The 16,758-nt window shown below is 38.8% G+C and overlaps 1 protein-coding gene across 1 annotated transcript in view; it reads left to right on the top strand.

Annotated features, from left to right (window-relative positions):
- Nucleotides 1-16,758, top strand: part of si:dkeyp-14d3.1 (transmembrane protein 132C) — a 139,421-nt gene that overhangs the window by 22,796 nt on the left and 99,867 nt on the right. Inside the window, exon 2 of the mRNA XM_063490305.1 lies at nt 1,535-2,420. Coding sequence (XP_063346375.1) covers nt 1,535-2,420 — 886 coding nt within the window. The remainder of the gene's footprint in view (nt 1-1,534; nt 2,421-16,758) is intronic.

Below are 16,758 nucleotides of genomic sequence, written 5' to 3'. Positions count from 1 at the left end.
GCATTAAGGACGACAGGAGCACCGTGAAGTCCAAATCCTTGTCTGATTTGTAACCTGCTGGGACGTTTGATTTACAAGGGTGATCAGAGGAAAGAAATCCTCCAGCAGCCAGCATGAGGATGAAAGTGTGCTAAGGAAGTGTAATCATGTTGCCGATTGCTCTGGAGAAGAAGGTCAAAGCACATGCTTGTTGTCATTAAAACCTTCTTTATGTGTTCTGTGAAGTTCCTCGGGTTATAAGAATAGTATTGTCAGTCTCTATGGACTTCTTGTGATTTAGAAAGCTGGTTTTAATTGTAATTATAATTACGTTTTAACTGATTTTATATTGAACCTCATAGGCTATGTTATACTGATAAATGGATAATTCGATGCTGCACATTCCTAATTAAAGCGCACAGATAATGTGGGGTTACTAGTGGTATAATTGCAGCAAAATTCAGGAATATAAATATATAAATGTAGTGCATACATTTAGAGGCTGGGGGCCAGAAGGGTATACTTATTAATTAACTGCAAAAATTGTGCCTCATTATTATTTCTCATTACTGGTTAATTGCTTCATTGTTTCAGCACTAATTCTAACATGTTGCAGAGAAAATCTCTGTCTCGATAATCTTCTTAGATGTCTAAATCTCCTTGTCCTTTTTCAGGCTTTTTAAAATACAATTACAGCACACAAGCATTTAATTCTTACAGCAATCTAAAGTCATTCCACTGCCAAATGCCAACAATACACACTATAGAGGAGTGAGAGACTTTAAATGGCACAAAAACTCACGCTCTGTCATACAAAAAATACGGCACTGTAAAAAAAAAAATAAATGAAGTCAGCTTTTCGTATTAATCTAAATCTGTTTTTATTCATATAAAAGATCAGAGGATTCAGACCCTTTAAAACACATGAATATGAACCACCTACTAGTCTTTTGAGTTAAAATAATGAATCTAATGAAATAAATGTGAAGATTTCTTACACCTCACTAAACGAACAGTACTCCTAGTGTCCATTTTTTCTATTAAAACTTTCCTGAGACATCCTTGCTTTATAGTCTGAAGAAATATTTAGAGTGTTAGCTTACAGTGAGGATTTTATACGTATTAAGTGTACTAAAAACAAGGAAAAGAAACATGTAAGGAGGTAACTGATGCTGTCCTTTTACAATAAATGCATTCATTCAGTGTCTGCTGCCTGTGATACATGCTCTTTGTGTCAGTTGAAGAATTAACAGCTCTGACTTATTTAGTAGAAAGAAACACATCTTTTTTTAATTTACTGAAATTCACTTATTCAGCTAAATCGTGTTTTCAGAAGTCAAATAACAATACTGGACTAATGAGTCGATAAAGCTTTCATTCATTCAGAAGACCTTGAATCCTTACTTACTCACACTTTTCTTGCACGTTCAAAATGCTCCTTCTAGTTTCTGCTTTGGCTTTATTTGTGTCTTTCTACATCATCTTGGCGAAATAGGTTATGAAATCAGTTCTATTATAAGGCTTCACTGACTGGCTTTTCTCTTCTGTCTTTTAGTAACCGACTGTCGAGTCTTAGAGGGGTTGCAGAGATACTCCTCTATCCCCACGTACCTGCCTGTCAACTATCAGCTCCTCAATGCTGACTTGGGATTTTTCCTGAAGGAGGCCAACCAGGACTTCATGAGGAACTCTAGCCTGGTGTCGCGGACCGAGCCCTTCTTTATCTACCAGGCCAGAAGTTTGCCCTCTGTGAACGCCAGCTATGGGCCCCTCTCTGTGGAGCAGCCTGTCCCCTTAGAGCTCCTGCAGAGCCCGGGGACCTTTCCCGCCTCTTCTCTTTTTACCTTTAACTGGAAGGTGCAGACCTTTATCATGAATTCCCGAATTCACTTGACCAAGCCCAAAGTCCAGGTTCTGTTCTATATCGCAGGCAGGGACTGGGATGACTACAGTGCCATCGACAAGCTGCCCTGTGTGCACATGTTTGCTTTCCATGAAACCCAGGAGGTACGTGGTACTTGCCAGCTGAGGGGGGAGCTGGGACTGTGTGTGGCTGAGCTGGAACCACTTGCCAGCTGGTTCAGCCCACCTAGCGTCGTGCCAGGACGCCAGAGGAATCACGAAGTGTCCGAGGGCACCCCAGTGGAGCTCTACTACGTGCTGCAGTCCACAGACGCAGGTTGCCACTCAGATGAATCCAGAAAGGACAATTTCATCCGCACAAGTCAGGAAGGGCTGTTTGGTTCCTATACTTCAACGCCTTTGAGGAGGATTGGTGGTGTGAGGCTCTACCAGAACCCCACTGAGCCACCTCTTGCTGAACACAGGCTGGATAATAACTTTATGGTCTTGGTGCCAGCCACACCCATGAGGCAGAGGGAAACTGGCTCTGCTTTTATCACCGTGTCAGCCTACTCTCCTGTGGAGATGTTTACTCTCAGGTAAGAACATATTCTTTCTGTTGTTCAATAAAATGTCTTACTGAAGAGTTTTTCTGTCAGTCTCAGACAGTGAGGTTCTGCAGCCAGTGTCTCCTGACTCCCGTGTTATTCTTTCAGTATATTCCGTCTTAAAAATCTGGACATTATTCTTAAAAAACATTAATAAGGCCTAGTGTCACCTCACTGAAACACTGGAACAGCTGGAACATATCAGAATCGGTTTTCCTTTCTCCTCGCTCCCTGCTCGTTTCATCTGTTCTTCTCGCCCTCCACAGTCACCCGTGTCGGGTTTCACTTCAATATAGCTGTTCTCCATTTTCTGTAATTTTCTTAAGTCAAAAATAAAATAATGATTGATCTCAGCTTATCAACGCCAGCTGTTAACCGAGGTAAGCAGTAATTGCTCTGCTGCTGTACTCAACTGATCAAATCATTATTGATTGCGAAGTCAGCTGGCAACATTAATGTAGCACACAGCCTAATGACGACGACTTCATTTCGTGATTGGCTGCACTGGGATACAGAATAAATGACTGGAAAGAGTTTGAGGAGAGTTGTCCTCTTTCATGATGGTATTTTTGCAAGAAAAGGTGCCATGTAGCTAACAGCTCCTTGACATTTGTGGTCAAATTAATTCATTGATCGTTTTTTGTGGCCATGTAAGAAATGTAATGTGATTTAACCCTTTTGGGGGCGAAACCTTTCAACAAGAAAACCAAAGGAGTTTGTGGTTCAGGCCAAGAAACAAGCTATACCAGGCTTTACAGTTACAGTTTTGGGTTTTTTGGGTTTTTTTTTACCGTGACTAGAAGAATTCATGCTTACATTGTTACTCAAAATTAATGTAATTATTACACATTGTTCATTATTTTTCCTTAAAATAAACCATTACATTGCTTAAATCACTCCCAGAGCAGCTCACTACACTACTCGTTATATTATTTTTGCATTGCTCTGTAAAATGACCTGAAATGCAGTCACATAATTGTCAACAATATAAACCTGAGGCTACAGTCCCAAATGCCGACACATAATCCTATCCTAATGAGGGCATACATACAGTCTTTTTTTATGTTTATGCATGAACACAAAAAACAACGTAAAGCAAAGATGAAATCAGGACCAAAGAGACTTTAAGGTCATCGCACAATGATTGCACTGCAGTGCTGCAAGTCAGACTGCTCATCACAGCTTTTGTTAGCTGCTGAAGATCAGGATCTGGGTGCTGGGTTTGGGTCAGCTTTAGCATCACTCTGGGTTGTTGGCTAGCTTTGTGTTAGCATGTTGTCTAACACACGTTAGCAGTATATAGTTGTTTCTGTCTTGGATGCAGGACTTTATCGTCATGCTCTTGTGCTTTCATGCATTAAAATTAAAAGTAATGACCTAGTAAAAATAATGCAAGAATTGAAATCAGCTAAAGATGTGAAGTGATTACAATAAGACATTTTGTTGGAACGCATCACTTTCAACATTGTTATCATCATATCCATAGAAAACTTTTTAAGAATGGTTTCAGTCAAACATGAGCCTCATTTGTGTTTTGTCTCTTTTTAGGCAAATCAGTTTAAAACTATTCAAAAGTAATAAAAAGTTGAAAAGGTTCCTCTCAGGTTCCTCCACTTCCTCTAAGAATCAGTTTAGTATTTGCGACATTATCTTCAGCATTAATGTGTGATGAATATTGTCAGGATCAGTATATTGTCTTGTCCATAATTTTTGTTGCCTTTTCTTTTTCTTTTAAAGGATTAAACAGTAAAATATCATCTGTAAACATTAGATGGACCAAACTTCATAGCAGGGACACACGATACCAGAAATAATATAATATTAACAGAAGTAGATTTACAGAATTCTCAGTTCCTTTGTTAAAAAGTTGTTTTAACTTGCCGACATGCTGTTTATTAAAAATGTTTACATTTTATTTTGTCGAGAGCTCACAGACTAAAATGTTAGAAGGGTTGCTGATTGCACGTTACTGTTACTATGAAGCATAAGGTTCATTTGTGCTAGTATTTTTGCAGTGTTAGTCATTACAAACTGTTTTGCCCATGAAACATGGCTGATTTTATGGCAGTGCCAGCTTTCACAAAAAAGTGTATTTTTAGGTAACATGTAATTTAAGACAGAATGAGGTGGATAATTTATAACGATATTGCTTCACGAAGAACAGATCTGAATGCTGGTCTTTTAGGTGCTTTGCTGAATTTAATCCCTTGGTCTGAAAACCACGACAGAGTTGCTTGAATATCACCTCATTTTATCAATTATCATCCCTTGGTCACCCACATCATCCCTCCATGCCTGACTCTACCTTTCTTACCCACGTCAAGGACAGAGCTACTGCGAGAGTTGCATTTGTGGCCATAAGACTAGAAAACTTGTAGGTGTATTCTGCCTCAGTCTGTTCAGAAGAATTGTAACCTTCACTGCCTAGAGGACTAAAAAACACAAGTGCCATTGTGTTTTCAGAATTTCGATTAAAAAAAAGTTAAAGTAAGGTAAATACCAGTTCTGGTGACATCCCAATTCATCGTGGTGTCATCGAAATTTCTTCAAGAAAGCAAAAAAAAGTTTATTTCCTAAAATGTTTTCCACATTTGTTGTGAGTCTGTGTGAGTAAACTGACATGTTGCTGCAACACAATACCAGACTTGTTATATACAGTGCCCTTCCAGAGCAGACTGAAATTTTAGCTGCGGGAAGCTTTGAGATCAAAACGAGACAATGAGCCACTCTCTGAGCTATCGTTTCAAGATATTTATATGACAACAGACATAAACCAAACTGAAAAGAAAGCAAGCAAAAACAGTTGTGTGTTAACGTACCTTTAGACGATTATATGCTGTGTAAAATTAACTTCTATGTTATAATAGATATATTATAGTTGTTTTTATTTCATCTTACCACAAACTCATAACTTTTTTTTAGCTAACCACATATATCTTCAGTAAGTGCAGGAAGAGCCGGGTTATCTCTCAGAAATGCAGTGACTCAGTGAAGCTGCTGATAGGTACTAATTACAGTGAACAGATGAGACAAAATGATTTAGATAATTAACATGTGATGCAAATGAGGATGCCATTAATTAAAATGCATGTCCATTAGTGTAATGACTGAAGGCGATCTTAATCACACTGGTTTAGAACATTTATAAACCTCCAGAGATGCTTTAACAAGGGGTCAAACCAATTCATCAAACTATATAAAAAAGGAAAACAAACTAGGTGGAACGCAATATTAAGATGAAGCGTACCGATCCTTATATCAAGCTGTAGCACTCATAGTGTGCACTAATAAAAACAACAATTTCCCGAGTTTACAACAAAGATGCACAGAACATGTTTTAGGGCCAGAATTGGAGCTGAGGTAAACAAGTTAACGGCAGCTTGTATTGTTTAGTTTTAACAAGCCAAAGAAAATTTCCAGACTTGCCCTTCTCGTGCTTCATTTAATCGCCTACTAGTTGTCCCGAAGTGATAAGCATTAAACTTTCTTTTTCCGAACTGCGAAAGTCTGAATGAGTTCTTTGATCAGTCAAATGAACAGGCCAGGCTGGCCGCAGAGGCAGTGCCTGTGGTGTTTTTTTTATTTGGCAGCGTTACGCATGCCAGGCGCAGGTTGGCCATCTGAGAGCGACAGATATGAAAAGGCTTCTGTGTGGTCCTAGGTGATAAGGCTGTCCTCATACATGCATTTGTTAGGACACTTAATCACCAGAGCGAGAAGACTTTGATCTCTATATTCACAACATCATTATCATTTGTGTACTACGCACTTCTATGTCAGCCATTGTTGGCTGTATCCGTGAATGCAGAATGAGCTTATGATCGTGTGAAATCAGTCAAACAGACCCTCAGCTCTATGTTAGTTTAAAATGTTTATTAGATCCCCGCTCTTTAAAAGCAAAATCCGGGGGTTAGTTCTGCATGCTCATAAATTCACACACACTATTTGCACAAAAATCCTCTTCTTCTTAATGGACATGATGAAAAAGGTCAAATTTAAATGAAAGTTGAAATGGTCATTGAGCCCTTCAGTCATTCTTTCCTCTTCTCCAATTCAGTCTTCACCTTACTGTGCTCCATTATGCTGAAAGGTTCACGCTGTGATAGATATTATGCAATGAAAGCTAATTTGGAATATTCTTAATAGCCAATCATCCGGCCAATTTATTGCATTGTGAATGCACAGCAGGGTATGGCTTGCTGGGGCATTTCTCTGTTGACATGCTACTTTTAATTTGAAGGGTTCTGATTTGATTTGACCTCCTCTGTGTTAATAGGCTCTGTCACTCAGGAACTGGAAAGTTTTGCTTATTTTTATTGTAGCTTACTTTCCTCAAACGCAGACAGATTTCGGTGTGGAGCATATCGTCGCTACTTGTAGTTACTATCATCAGTCATCCTGACATGAGCACATTTCTATTTCCTGTCTCCTCTCCCTTTGATAAGCCATCATCCACTGGAAAAAAATAAAAAGGTTTAAATGTCAAATGAAAGAGAAAATGGCCTGAATTATTCTAGAAAAAGACCATTATGGCTAACATTTTAAAATCCATTATCACCATCTTACATGCACAAGGTGGAGGTATCTAGTTTGGAGGGCACCATGTTTAAAAATATTCCAGGGGCAGTGCAATTTACTCTGGAATAGAAGAGTCTTTACCAAATGCTCCTTTTAATTTGATGAGCTGTTGAATTAATGAAAACATGCATCATCCTTGGAAAAAAAGAAATGGAAAAATTGGAAACTACCCGTTGTGGCCACTTGAAGCAGGCTCCCAATGCATGTCAACGCCCATAGACTCCCATGTTACAATGCCCAAATTTAGTGCCTTACAAACATGTTTACAGTCTATTGTTTCGATCGCTATGAATAGTTCATGATATTTACGAGGGATGAATTTTTAATTTATAGCTCATCCACCTGGATACTAGAGGTAGGGGCATGGCCACTTTAATTAACAGTTCCTCTAGATGTCTGCTAGACCCCAACTGTAATGTAATGCAGAGATTGGGAACTCAAATGTGTGGAGGCACGCTTAAAGAACAACAAAACCCCAAACTACAATAACAAAAAACCAGCCCTTTATTCGATGTCCAAAACATAAATCAGCCTGTAAAACCAAAACTATTAAAAAAACAAACATGAGGTGAAGCAACAGGATGAAAGATTAACATACGCTGAGCTACTGAACAGAGGAACAACAGGACTATATAAACTCACACACTGAGGGCTAATTGGGTTTACACACAGCCAGGGGAAACAAGACACAGTGGCATCATCTCAATCACAGGGGAGGAAGGAAAAGCAGATACAAGACACAGAAGACAACTAACCAGCAGTTAGTTAAACAGGAATCAAGAAATAATAACTGGAACTAACACATGAAGGTAAGCAAGCAGAAATGTAACTCTGAAAACTCAAAACTCTCTCTGAGTGTAAGGCCCAGGACCACCACAGGACAGGAGCCCCAACAAATGAAGGTACTGAACATAATATTTCTGACATATTTGTAATGTTGATGCATTTTTATTTGAGTCATCCAACAAACATATTTAACTGTGGGCTGTGTGGTGCAAGTCTGGTGAAATTTCAGTATGTTATCAAGCAGTTATTTAGCTCTAATGTGTGTTAGCAGATATGTGCATCTCTGCTGAGCACCAATACGGTTTATGGATGCAACTTGCAAGCTAAGTGTGCTCATCCAAATGTTGTAAACTGTGGCACCGAACAGCTAACATGACAGTGGCAAAAGTGCTGGTGCTGACGCAAAACCAAAGGGTGGCATCACAGTGGCTACAATCTCTTCTTAAAAGTTTATATAGTGTACACAAATTTAAATGAAATTTAAAAATCTCAAACCACATCAGTTCTCCCAGCTCGGTTTCAAAATATTGAAATACTCCCTGGAGAAATTTTCTGTCTGTAGTACGATTTTTGGGAGAATAATAAAGAAGAAGAAGCAACAGCAGCTGAAACAAAGACTACCTACTTAATTGTTAACATGCTTCAAAAAACATTTTGAATGTCAATATTTTAGAGGTGCTTTAATATAGATAAATGCCATAAGACATGCAGCTGACACAGCATTAACTTTATTGTGTTCAAACAAAGATTGAGGTAAAAAAAAAAATGTAATTGAAAGTAATAGGCAGTAATTAGAGACCGCGGAAAGAAATCTGACAAAAGAAAGTAGAAGCACTATAAACACAATTACAGGGAGACAGGTCTGACTGCTGCTGAACAGTTTTCTGGGTGAAACTCTAAGTGGCAGTCATGCTGCTGTATCTCATCAGACGTTGTAAGTCGTCATCCAGCAGAAAGCTATTATTCCACAAACCCATTCGAGTAAATGCTAGATTGCTTTTTCATTACATCATAAACCATTATTTACACCAAGCTTAAAAGTTTACTCTACATGCAGCTACTTCATTACCAGATGATATAAAGGTAGAGATTTTAACTCCTCAACGGGGTTTAAGATGTATTGTGGATGTTAATTGATATAATCAAAGAATAGGTTGTTGTGAACAAAGCTGGATTAAGCAGGATTAACTATTTGATTGCTATGGATTGCATAGCTGTACGCCTGCTTTAGCGTGCCCCCACTTTGTTAGATTTGGGAGAGAAACTGTTTCAAATCATATTCCTTTCTCGCGAGGCTGTTTTATCATGAACAGCAGTCGCTCTTTGCAGTGTCTTAAAGACATTTGTGCACACTAGCAGCCTTTTGCAAAGGAGAGCCAAATGAAAGAAAAGACATTGAAAAGGCACTTTAAACTCATTAAATTTAACATGCCAGTAATGTATAAGATGAAGTCATTATCATAATATGTTTTCTGGCATCACTGTGCAAGCTACTTAGTTTGTTAGGTGTCACTGATAATTCATCATTATCTCCCAGTATGATTTGCTTCATATGCAAATCAAATGCAATGAAGGAAATTATTTTTAAGGATATTTTCCTGCTGCAGTCTCCAGCGATATAAAGTGAGAACCCAGAGCACAAAAGGAAATTGCTCTACTTTCTGTCTTGGTGCAATGCTGCCGTGCAGCATGAGTCACTGTATGGTGTGGGCTATTACATGTACATCGTCCTCCCTGCTGGACTCAGCCATCATTTCACAAAAAAAGATTTTGTCGATTTAAGTGACACATTTCCAGAGCAGAGCTTCTTCGGTACACAAACACTCATTCTCATTTCTTTCCATGTAACATACTGCTGTAATTCAGGAACAAAGGATCACACACAGACACAACTGGTGATGGATTGGGGATGTATTATTAACACTGGAGTGGAGACTGGGGCTTGTCTGCTCATTTCGTGCAGCGTTTACTGCAAAGTAAGCAACAACTGAGCGTGACTGCATGTTGACCAATGCAAGACGTAGCCTCACTTCTTCCGAAAGTAACAACCGCTATTTTTCTTCTCCTTCTCAAACTTGCAGTCTTCAACCTCCGCTGACATTGAGTCAAGCGAATCGAGGCACTCACTTGAGGCAATTATAAAATTTTTAGTGCACCTTTCTCCGGGCTTTGTACAACTTTTTTTCAAACAGGCACTTGTACTTCATAACACGTGTAAGATGTGTAAAATGGGGAGAAGTTCCCATTTAATACAAAGAGAAACACACCTATTGCATGAATATCTAAAAATAAAACAGCAGTGGTACAATGTGGTTTGAAATTAATATTTAAAGGAGGCAAAGAGTTCAGAAGGGCGTGCCTCACATAAAATCTTAGCTTGATGGATGAACTATATTTTTCATGGAGACACCATAGAAGAAATCAGACAGGAATTGGTGTGATAGCAAATTTATTAGACACCACGCATACAACTGACGCTGAGTGTAGACTTTAAATAATCAAAGATAAGCAAATGTTACTAGTTTGTTCTAAGAGAATCGCATCATTATTACAGTTTTGTCCAATCAAGAACTTATATCTGTCAAAGTTAATATGAAATGATTCAACTTGAGGAAGAGGTTTCCCTAAAAACTGATACCCAAAAACCTTCTTTGGGTATCGGTGCTGTTAAATTGGCAGAGACTTGTGCAAAACCGGTAGCAGAGACACGAATTGTCATCTGTGCAACCACAAATATTGTTGCATTTGTTACATTTGTTACCTGCGCTTTCTCTGCATGGCAGCTGGACTACAAAAGGGTGTTGTGACTGCTTCGTGTGCGCCTGTGCGTGTTGCACAGATGTGCAGGTGTGTACACTTGACTGAGTACACACGGCTGAATGTCTCAGCTGTGTGCCAGGCAGATAAACACCGCTGATCTTCTGCATGCAGTTTGTTTAATAGTGTGCCTCCCGTGGAGAACATCCTACCAAACATTTGTTTTCGAACAGATTTCAATAAAGCTGTCAGCGATTTTGCAATAACACTGGGCATCCATTTGTGCATCTGTGTGTGAACAGGAGTGCCTCCGTGCGCGTTTGTGCTAGTAGGCTAGTGCTCGTGCCTGCAGAGACGTGTTTGCGCGCGAGCACCCTGCTATGCTCGCACTGTTAATACCGAAAGCTCCACGAGTGGCTGCGATGGAATCAATTTGCATCTTCTTTAAAAGGCAGTGCATCAGTGAACAAATTACCTACCATCACGCTTCATTATGTGTACTGATGGACAACAGTGACTAATGTATGCAAGAACCAGTGGCCTAAAATATCAGCTGTGGTGGGATTGAGTGTACAAAATCATTATGCCGAGAAGGGTTAAAAACCTGATCTGAGGTAGGCTATTATCCAAAATACTATCTTTGAAAGAGTGGAAGGTAGGATTTAATTTTCCAAAAGGCACAATTTCCTTGTATAACATTTTCTACTGCAAAATTTTAAGAGTAAGTGCAATCTTTCTGGAAATAAAAGAGAAACATGCAGTACTCCAAAGTGGCATTGACCAAGTCCAGTAAGTCACACACAATTAATCAGTCAGAAATAAGGCCCAAAACCAACCCATGAGATACACAAACATAATGCTAGGAAGCTTTGAAGAACTGATAAGAACAAAGACAATATGACAAAAGACAGTCACATATTACACATATTATTACGTTATTATGCATATTATTATTATTTGGTCAATATGACTGGAGAACAGCTATGGTATTAATAAAGGTTAGACTATTTGAAACATGTCAATTGTGCCATTAAGATATGGGAGAATGTGATGGATTATTCTGCAATGAGTGCTTTTTCTTCGCTCTCCTCTTTTCACTCTCTGTGTTTACTCTGCATTTAATAATTAGTTATTAATCTCTGACTTTGTTCCACAGTGTGTCTTTTGTCCCATCTCGCTCCACTCACACCCTACCAGTCGTGGCTGATGACTTGCTGAGTGTGGTTCTGCTGGAGGTTTCTTCCTGTGAAAAGGGAGTTTTTCCTTCCCACTGTTGCCAAGTGCTTGTTCATAGGGGCTTGTCTGATTGTTGGGGTTTTCTCCGTATTATTATATCACAATATAAAGCACCTTGAGGCGACTGTTGTTGTTACTTATATAAATAACATTGAATTGAAATCATTCATTCTTTCAGCCGTAGTGGCCTTTAGTGATCTGAGAGCAAGTACAGAAGAAAAATGAAAATAGAATTCAAATACAGGCTTAGATTAGGCTCAGCGTGAATTTGATATGAAGCCCACAAGTACAAAAATTTGATCTGTTTTAGGATCATATTAAAGCTCGAAAGACAATCAAACTGTTATAAAACTGTAAATAACAGGAAACAAGAAATCAAAGAATGAGGTCATGTACAGGAGTCTGCCTTTATTACTGATGCTCACTGGGGGAAACACAAGGACTTTAGATGTTATTAAAAACTTTATGCCCTCTTACTTATCTTCCAGGAATAGTGACACTGTTGAGATGTGATGCTCACAGTGTTGTCTGTAATGTGATTTGCGATGACCCCAATGGAGGTCGCGGGCTAAAATGAGTGTCTCGAGGAATAAAGTTGTTCTTTATAATACAAGCATTGCTGTAGCTTTAACCTCTCTGGGCCACAACTACTGTCAGAACTAAGACGCAAAGCATTGTTTCTAATTTCAATTTTGTATTTCAATTGTTGTACCAGTTATTTTTCCAATGAATTTCTTAGTCTATGAAACTTCAGATTCTTAGAGCGTTAAAAACAGTTTCAAAAACATCACAATTTCTGAATTCCCAAGGTTTGTATCTAAGAAAAACTGTCTCTCATATTAATGTACAAGGATATAAAAAGTGAAAAAAGAAGCAGTTGCTAATACTTGAGGGGCCGGGACCATGGAAATTAATTTTCTGTAAGCCCGCCTTCACTTTATCAAGCGGTTCGCATGGGACAAAAGTGTCAGGATATTTGCTTCTAAATGTCTCTGTATATTAATTTGCACATTAACAGAGTCACTGATTCTCTTAAATCTTCATACTACAAACAATACACTCTGGAGTAAAGACAGATAGAATCGCAAGTCAGGTCCTCTTAAATCATGCTGTATCAGCTCCAGGCTTGTAGCTGCAGACCACTAATGGCTGAAGAGAAAAGTCTCAATAAAACAGAAATAAATGAGCCTTTACTGGGGTTGAGAAATAAAAAAGCAGCGGGAGGCCTCCCTCTTTTCGCATAAGACCCCAACGTGCAGACCAAGGCACTGGTCACATCCTCATATCAGATTCATTATAGTCCAATCTCATTTGAAAGCCATCATCCCCAGCTATAAACAGGCACTGAATCAGCAGCTGCTGGGGTGCTTCTGCAGGGGAGAGCATGTGATGAAAGAATAAGAAAATGCCTTGTCATTTGTTGGCAGGCATTGAAGCCGTAAGCCATTTTCCTAAAACAGCTTATCCATTTGAAAGTGGAAGAAAGAATTACTCTGGGGAACAGATATAGATGATTAAGACGAAACGTATCTGAGAAAAGGACTTCAAACATTAAATAAATCTTGTCAGACCTCTCCGCGTTGTTATGAGTAATTTCTTTGTAGTTTGTTTATATTTAGCCTGTGAGTGTTTTGGTGTGATTTGGCAGCCGACTACAGGTAACGTTCGCGATTCCAGTCGGCTAATAGCATCAGCAGCAGAGTCCTCTTTGGAGGCGATGATACGCAAAAAAAATAGAAATAAAATAAATAAAGAATGTTAACAAAGAAAGAATAAACTACCCCGGTGTACAGCTCTTGTGAATTTAAAAGAGCTGATTTATTTTTATGTAGTAAAGAGTCTCCTCGTGTGTTCAGTATGCGTCGCAGCGGGTGCTACAAGGTGTCAAACATCGCCCCATCTTGTGCTGAGTTTGCTGATTTAAAATTTGGCTCATTAAGTTTTCTAGATTTTTATTAGCTTGTAGAGAGTCTGGCCTTGGCTTGGTGAGGTTCTGTTAACAAACACAGCTGCCAAAAGCTGGGCACACCGAGAGGCAGCAGCAGAGCAGAGGGATACTAAACTCCAGCATATACACCCCATTGTTCCCACACTGCTCCGTGGGGGGGCTCCTATTATCTGTCTGGGATCCTTGTGACGGCTCCCTTAGTGAAAATACAGGGTTGTAAACCTACGAATGGCTTTCATATATTGACCATATACCACTGGATGTGTGATGGGATTACATCATATAGTTTTTTTTACACTGCATGTGTTTATTGCCCAGTAAAACTTGTTTAGAAGGAAACATAAATGTATAGTAAAGAAACAGCAGCTTTTTTAAAGACACAGTATTTATAAAGCTCTAAGCTATAGAAATCTATACAGCATCTTCTCTGCCGGTGTGCGCACAGTTCCACTTTCAACCTTATAGTGTCCTCTGTGGACAAATCCGTGGCCAGCACAGGTCTGGATGGAAGAAAGGAGTTTCTCTCGATTTATCATTATCTGATTGTTGGTATATTTTGCGAGGAGGTAGCAGTTATTGGGTTGGGAGTCACATAATCCAACAACCTGTTTTTTCCACAGGGAGCATCAATCCTGTGTAGCTGCGTGTGGCCAGACAAATACTCTGAGATTGCGTAATTGCAGGGCTTTGCTGGTTGCCTCGGGTGTTTGTGGAGCCCATGCAAGAATCATATAATGGGCTTTGAGATGCCTCTCCGGTGTGCATTCGAGATCCTATCACAACATAAGCCTGATATGCTACTGCCTGTACTATAGACAGTCATTGCCGGCCATAAAATAAGCAAATTTGTCTTGTATAGTTACATTTGTCCCAATAAAAGCAGGGCAAATGTAGTGAATAAACAGAAGAAAGGATTCAGGAAGTAGCCTACTGACAATTAAGACATAAATATCACACCCTAGACTTTATGTTAGACTCTGTTAGCGAATAATTTTATGCTTGTGTCTCTTTCTGTTCAAATCACTGGTTACATTTGTAACCGCCTTGTCCAAATGTTACTCGTAAGACTAGCATGTTATTTGAATGTCGATGAATACGAAATACATTAAAGCTCACAATAAAATATCCTGCTGGAAGGCTAATAGAGGCCAAGCTCTCACTACTGATGAATATATTGACAAGAACAGAGCCTCAGAGATCACAATACATTTCCCGCTCCCTACATTATACATGCAGCGGTAATTATGTCTTTGTAGAATGACTGAATTAAATTACAATTATTCCTTCTATCTGTTATTCAGTCCTAATTAACTGGTAGGTTTTATTCAATCCACTGTCTTTTACTTAGACTTTCCTTTGCCCCTCACATTTTATTCCCTTCTAAGCGCAAACATGATCAAAGCAGTTTTCTTATAATTAATTACAGTCTCTAAGCTAGGGCCCCACTTTAGCCTGTAGTTTCATGTTTAATTTAGGGTCAGTAACTCGTAGATTCTTCCAAGCGCACAGTAACAGTTATCTATATTCAATTCTGACTTTAATCTTGTTGTAAACTAAATTATATTGATATTATTAAGAAGGATTTAAATGGCATCGAGAGGCACACTCACCTCTGCCCACATCCGTTATATAGCACACTTATTGTAATAAGATTCGACTAAAAGATCGTGCATTCATTGCCCTCATGATGACCCCAGAAATATAGCATATAACACCCAAACCTTATCTCTTTGGCTCAGCTTGACTGTATTGTCCATTAAATTGTGAATGATGCTCAGCTTATTAGCGGTCGGGAAGTACAGAGATATGATTTAATGCTGTTTCTTGGAGGGAACACAATAAGACTAAATTGAATGGTTTCCTTATTCACTTTCACGGACTTTAATGTGCCCTTAAAACTCTATAATTGGCACTGTAACTGGTCATATTATATCCTCCCTGACACTTGTAGCCACTTGTTCGTTGACAGTGGCTAATTATCTCACATAGTTGCATTCTGGAGGTTGTGGGATGTAAATAAAAAGTAGTCAGCAGTTAAAAACATGGTGATTCTCAAGGGCTGTTTCACTCCTCTGTACTTCAGACTTCCAGATAAGAAGAAACACCAGTAAAAATTATAGGACTATCCTTCCACTGTGTATAAGGAGTAATTTAATCACTATTAGTAGTCAGAAATTTAAAAGACTTAAGGCCATATTTTTGTGTGTGGATGCTTTAATAAATTATTTAGAAGCCTTAATTCGAAATAGCCCCATGACAGTATTTTCTTAAAGGATTTTTTAAAGTAAGTGAGATGAGAAGATCAATGAGACTTTCATGTCTTTACCAAATCAGATGCCAGATATCTTAGCTTAGCTCAGCACGGGTGGAAAGTGCTAGCTCATCTCTGCTCAGAGATAACAAAACACTTGAGCTCATTCATTAGGAGAGTATCCTGTTCATGTAATCCTCATAAAAACAACACATTGTGTTTCAAGCATCGTCCTGTATATCACTATCCATGGCCTGCATCGAGTCTTGCTTTGGACTTTTATTTAATCATTATCTTCACAGATGACCTTGAGTTCAGGTTCAGTGGTTTAAGCACTGAACTGATGACACTTTACGACAGATTTATGTATTGCAATGGTGTTACTCCTCAAGCCGCAAACTGAGCATTTTGTACACCCTAATGTGCAAAACTGTCCTAAGAAAAACACAGAACCAAATGTCCCAAACAATGCAAGTAATTTTAAAGCTAACTCTTAGAATCAGTCAGCTTAAGAGACAAATATGCCCAATTGCACGGCTTAGATTTCTTTGCCATGGATGGCCTGTTGTATAAATTCTTAGTGATTTGGCCTTTCAGGAGGCATCATGCTGTGCAATGTATGAAAAGCCCAAGGACACTAGCTCTTCTGGGACTGAAATAATCAGCGTCTGCTTTTTTTTTTTTTCTTTTCTTTTTTTTTGATGTCTTAATTTAAATTCCAAAAAGCACTTGAAGTCCAGCCAAAAGGCAAACAGGGACACTTTACATTTATT

This window comes from Pelmatolapia mariae, linkage group LG12 (genome assembly GCF_036321145.2).
Source record: "Pelmatolapia mariae isolate MD_Pm_ZW linkage group LG12, Pm_UMD_F_2, whole genome shotgun sequence".
Lineage (NCBI taxonomy): Eukaryota > Metazoa > Chordata > Actinopteri > Cichliformes > Cichlidae > Pelmatolapia > Pelmatolapia mariae.
This window is presented reverse-complemented; position numbering and strand designations above follow the sequence as displayed.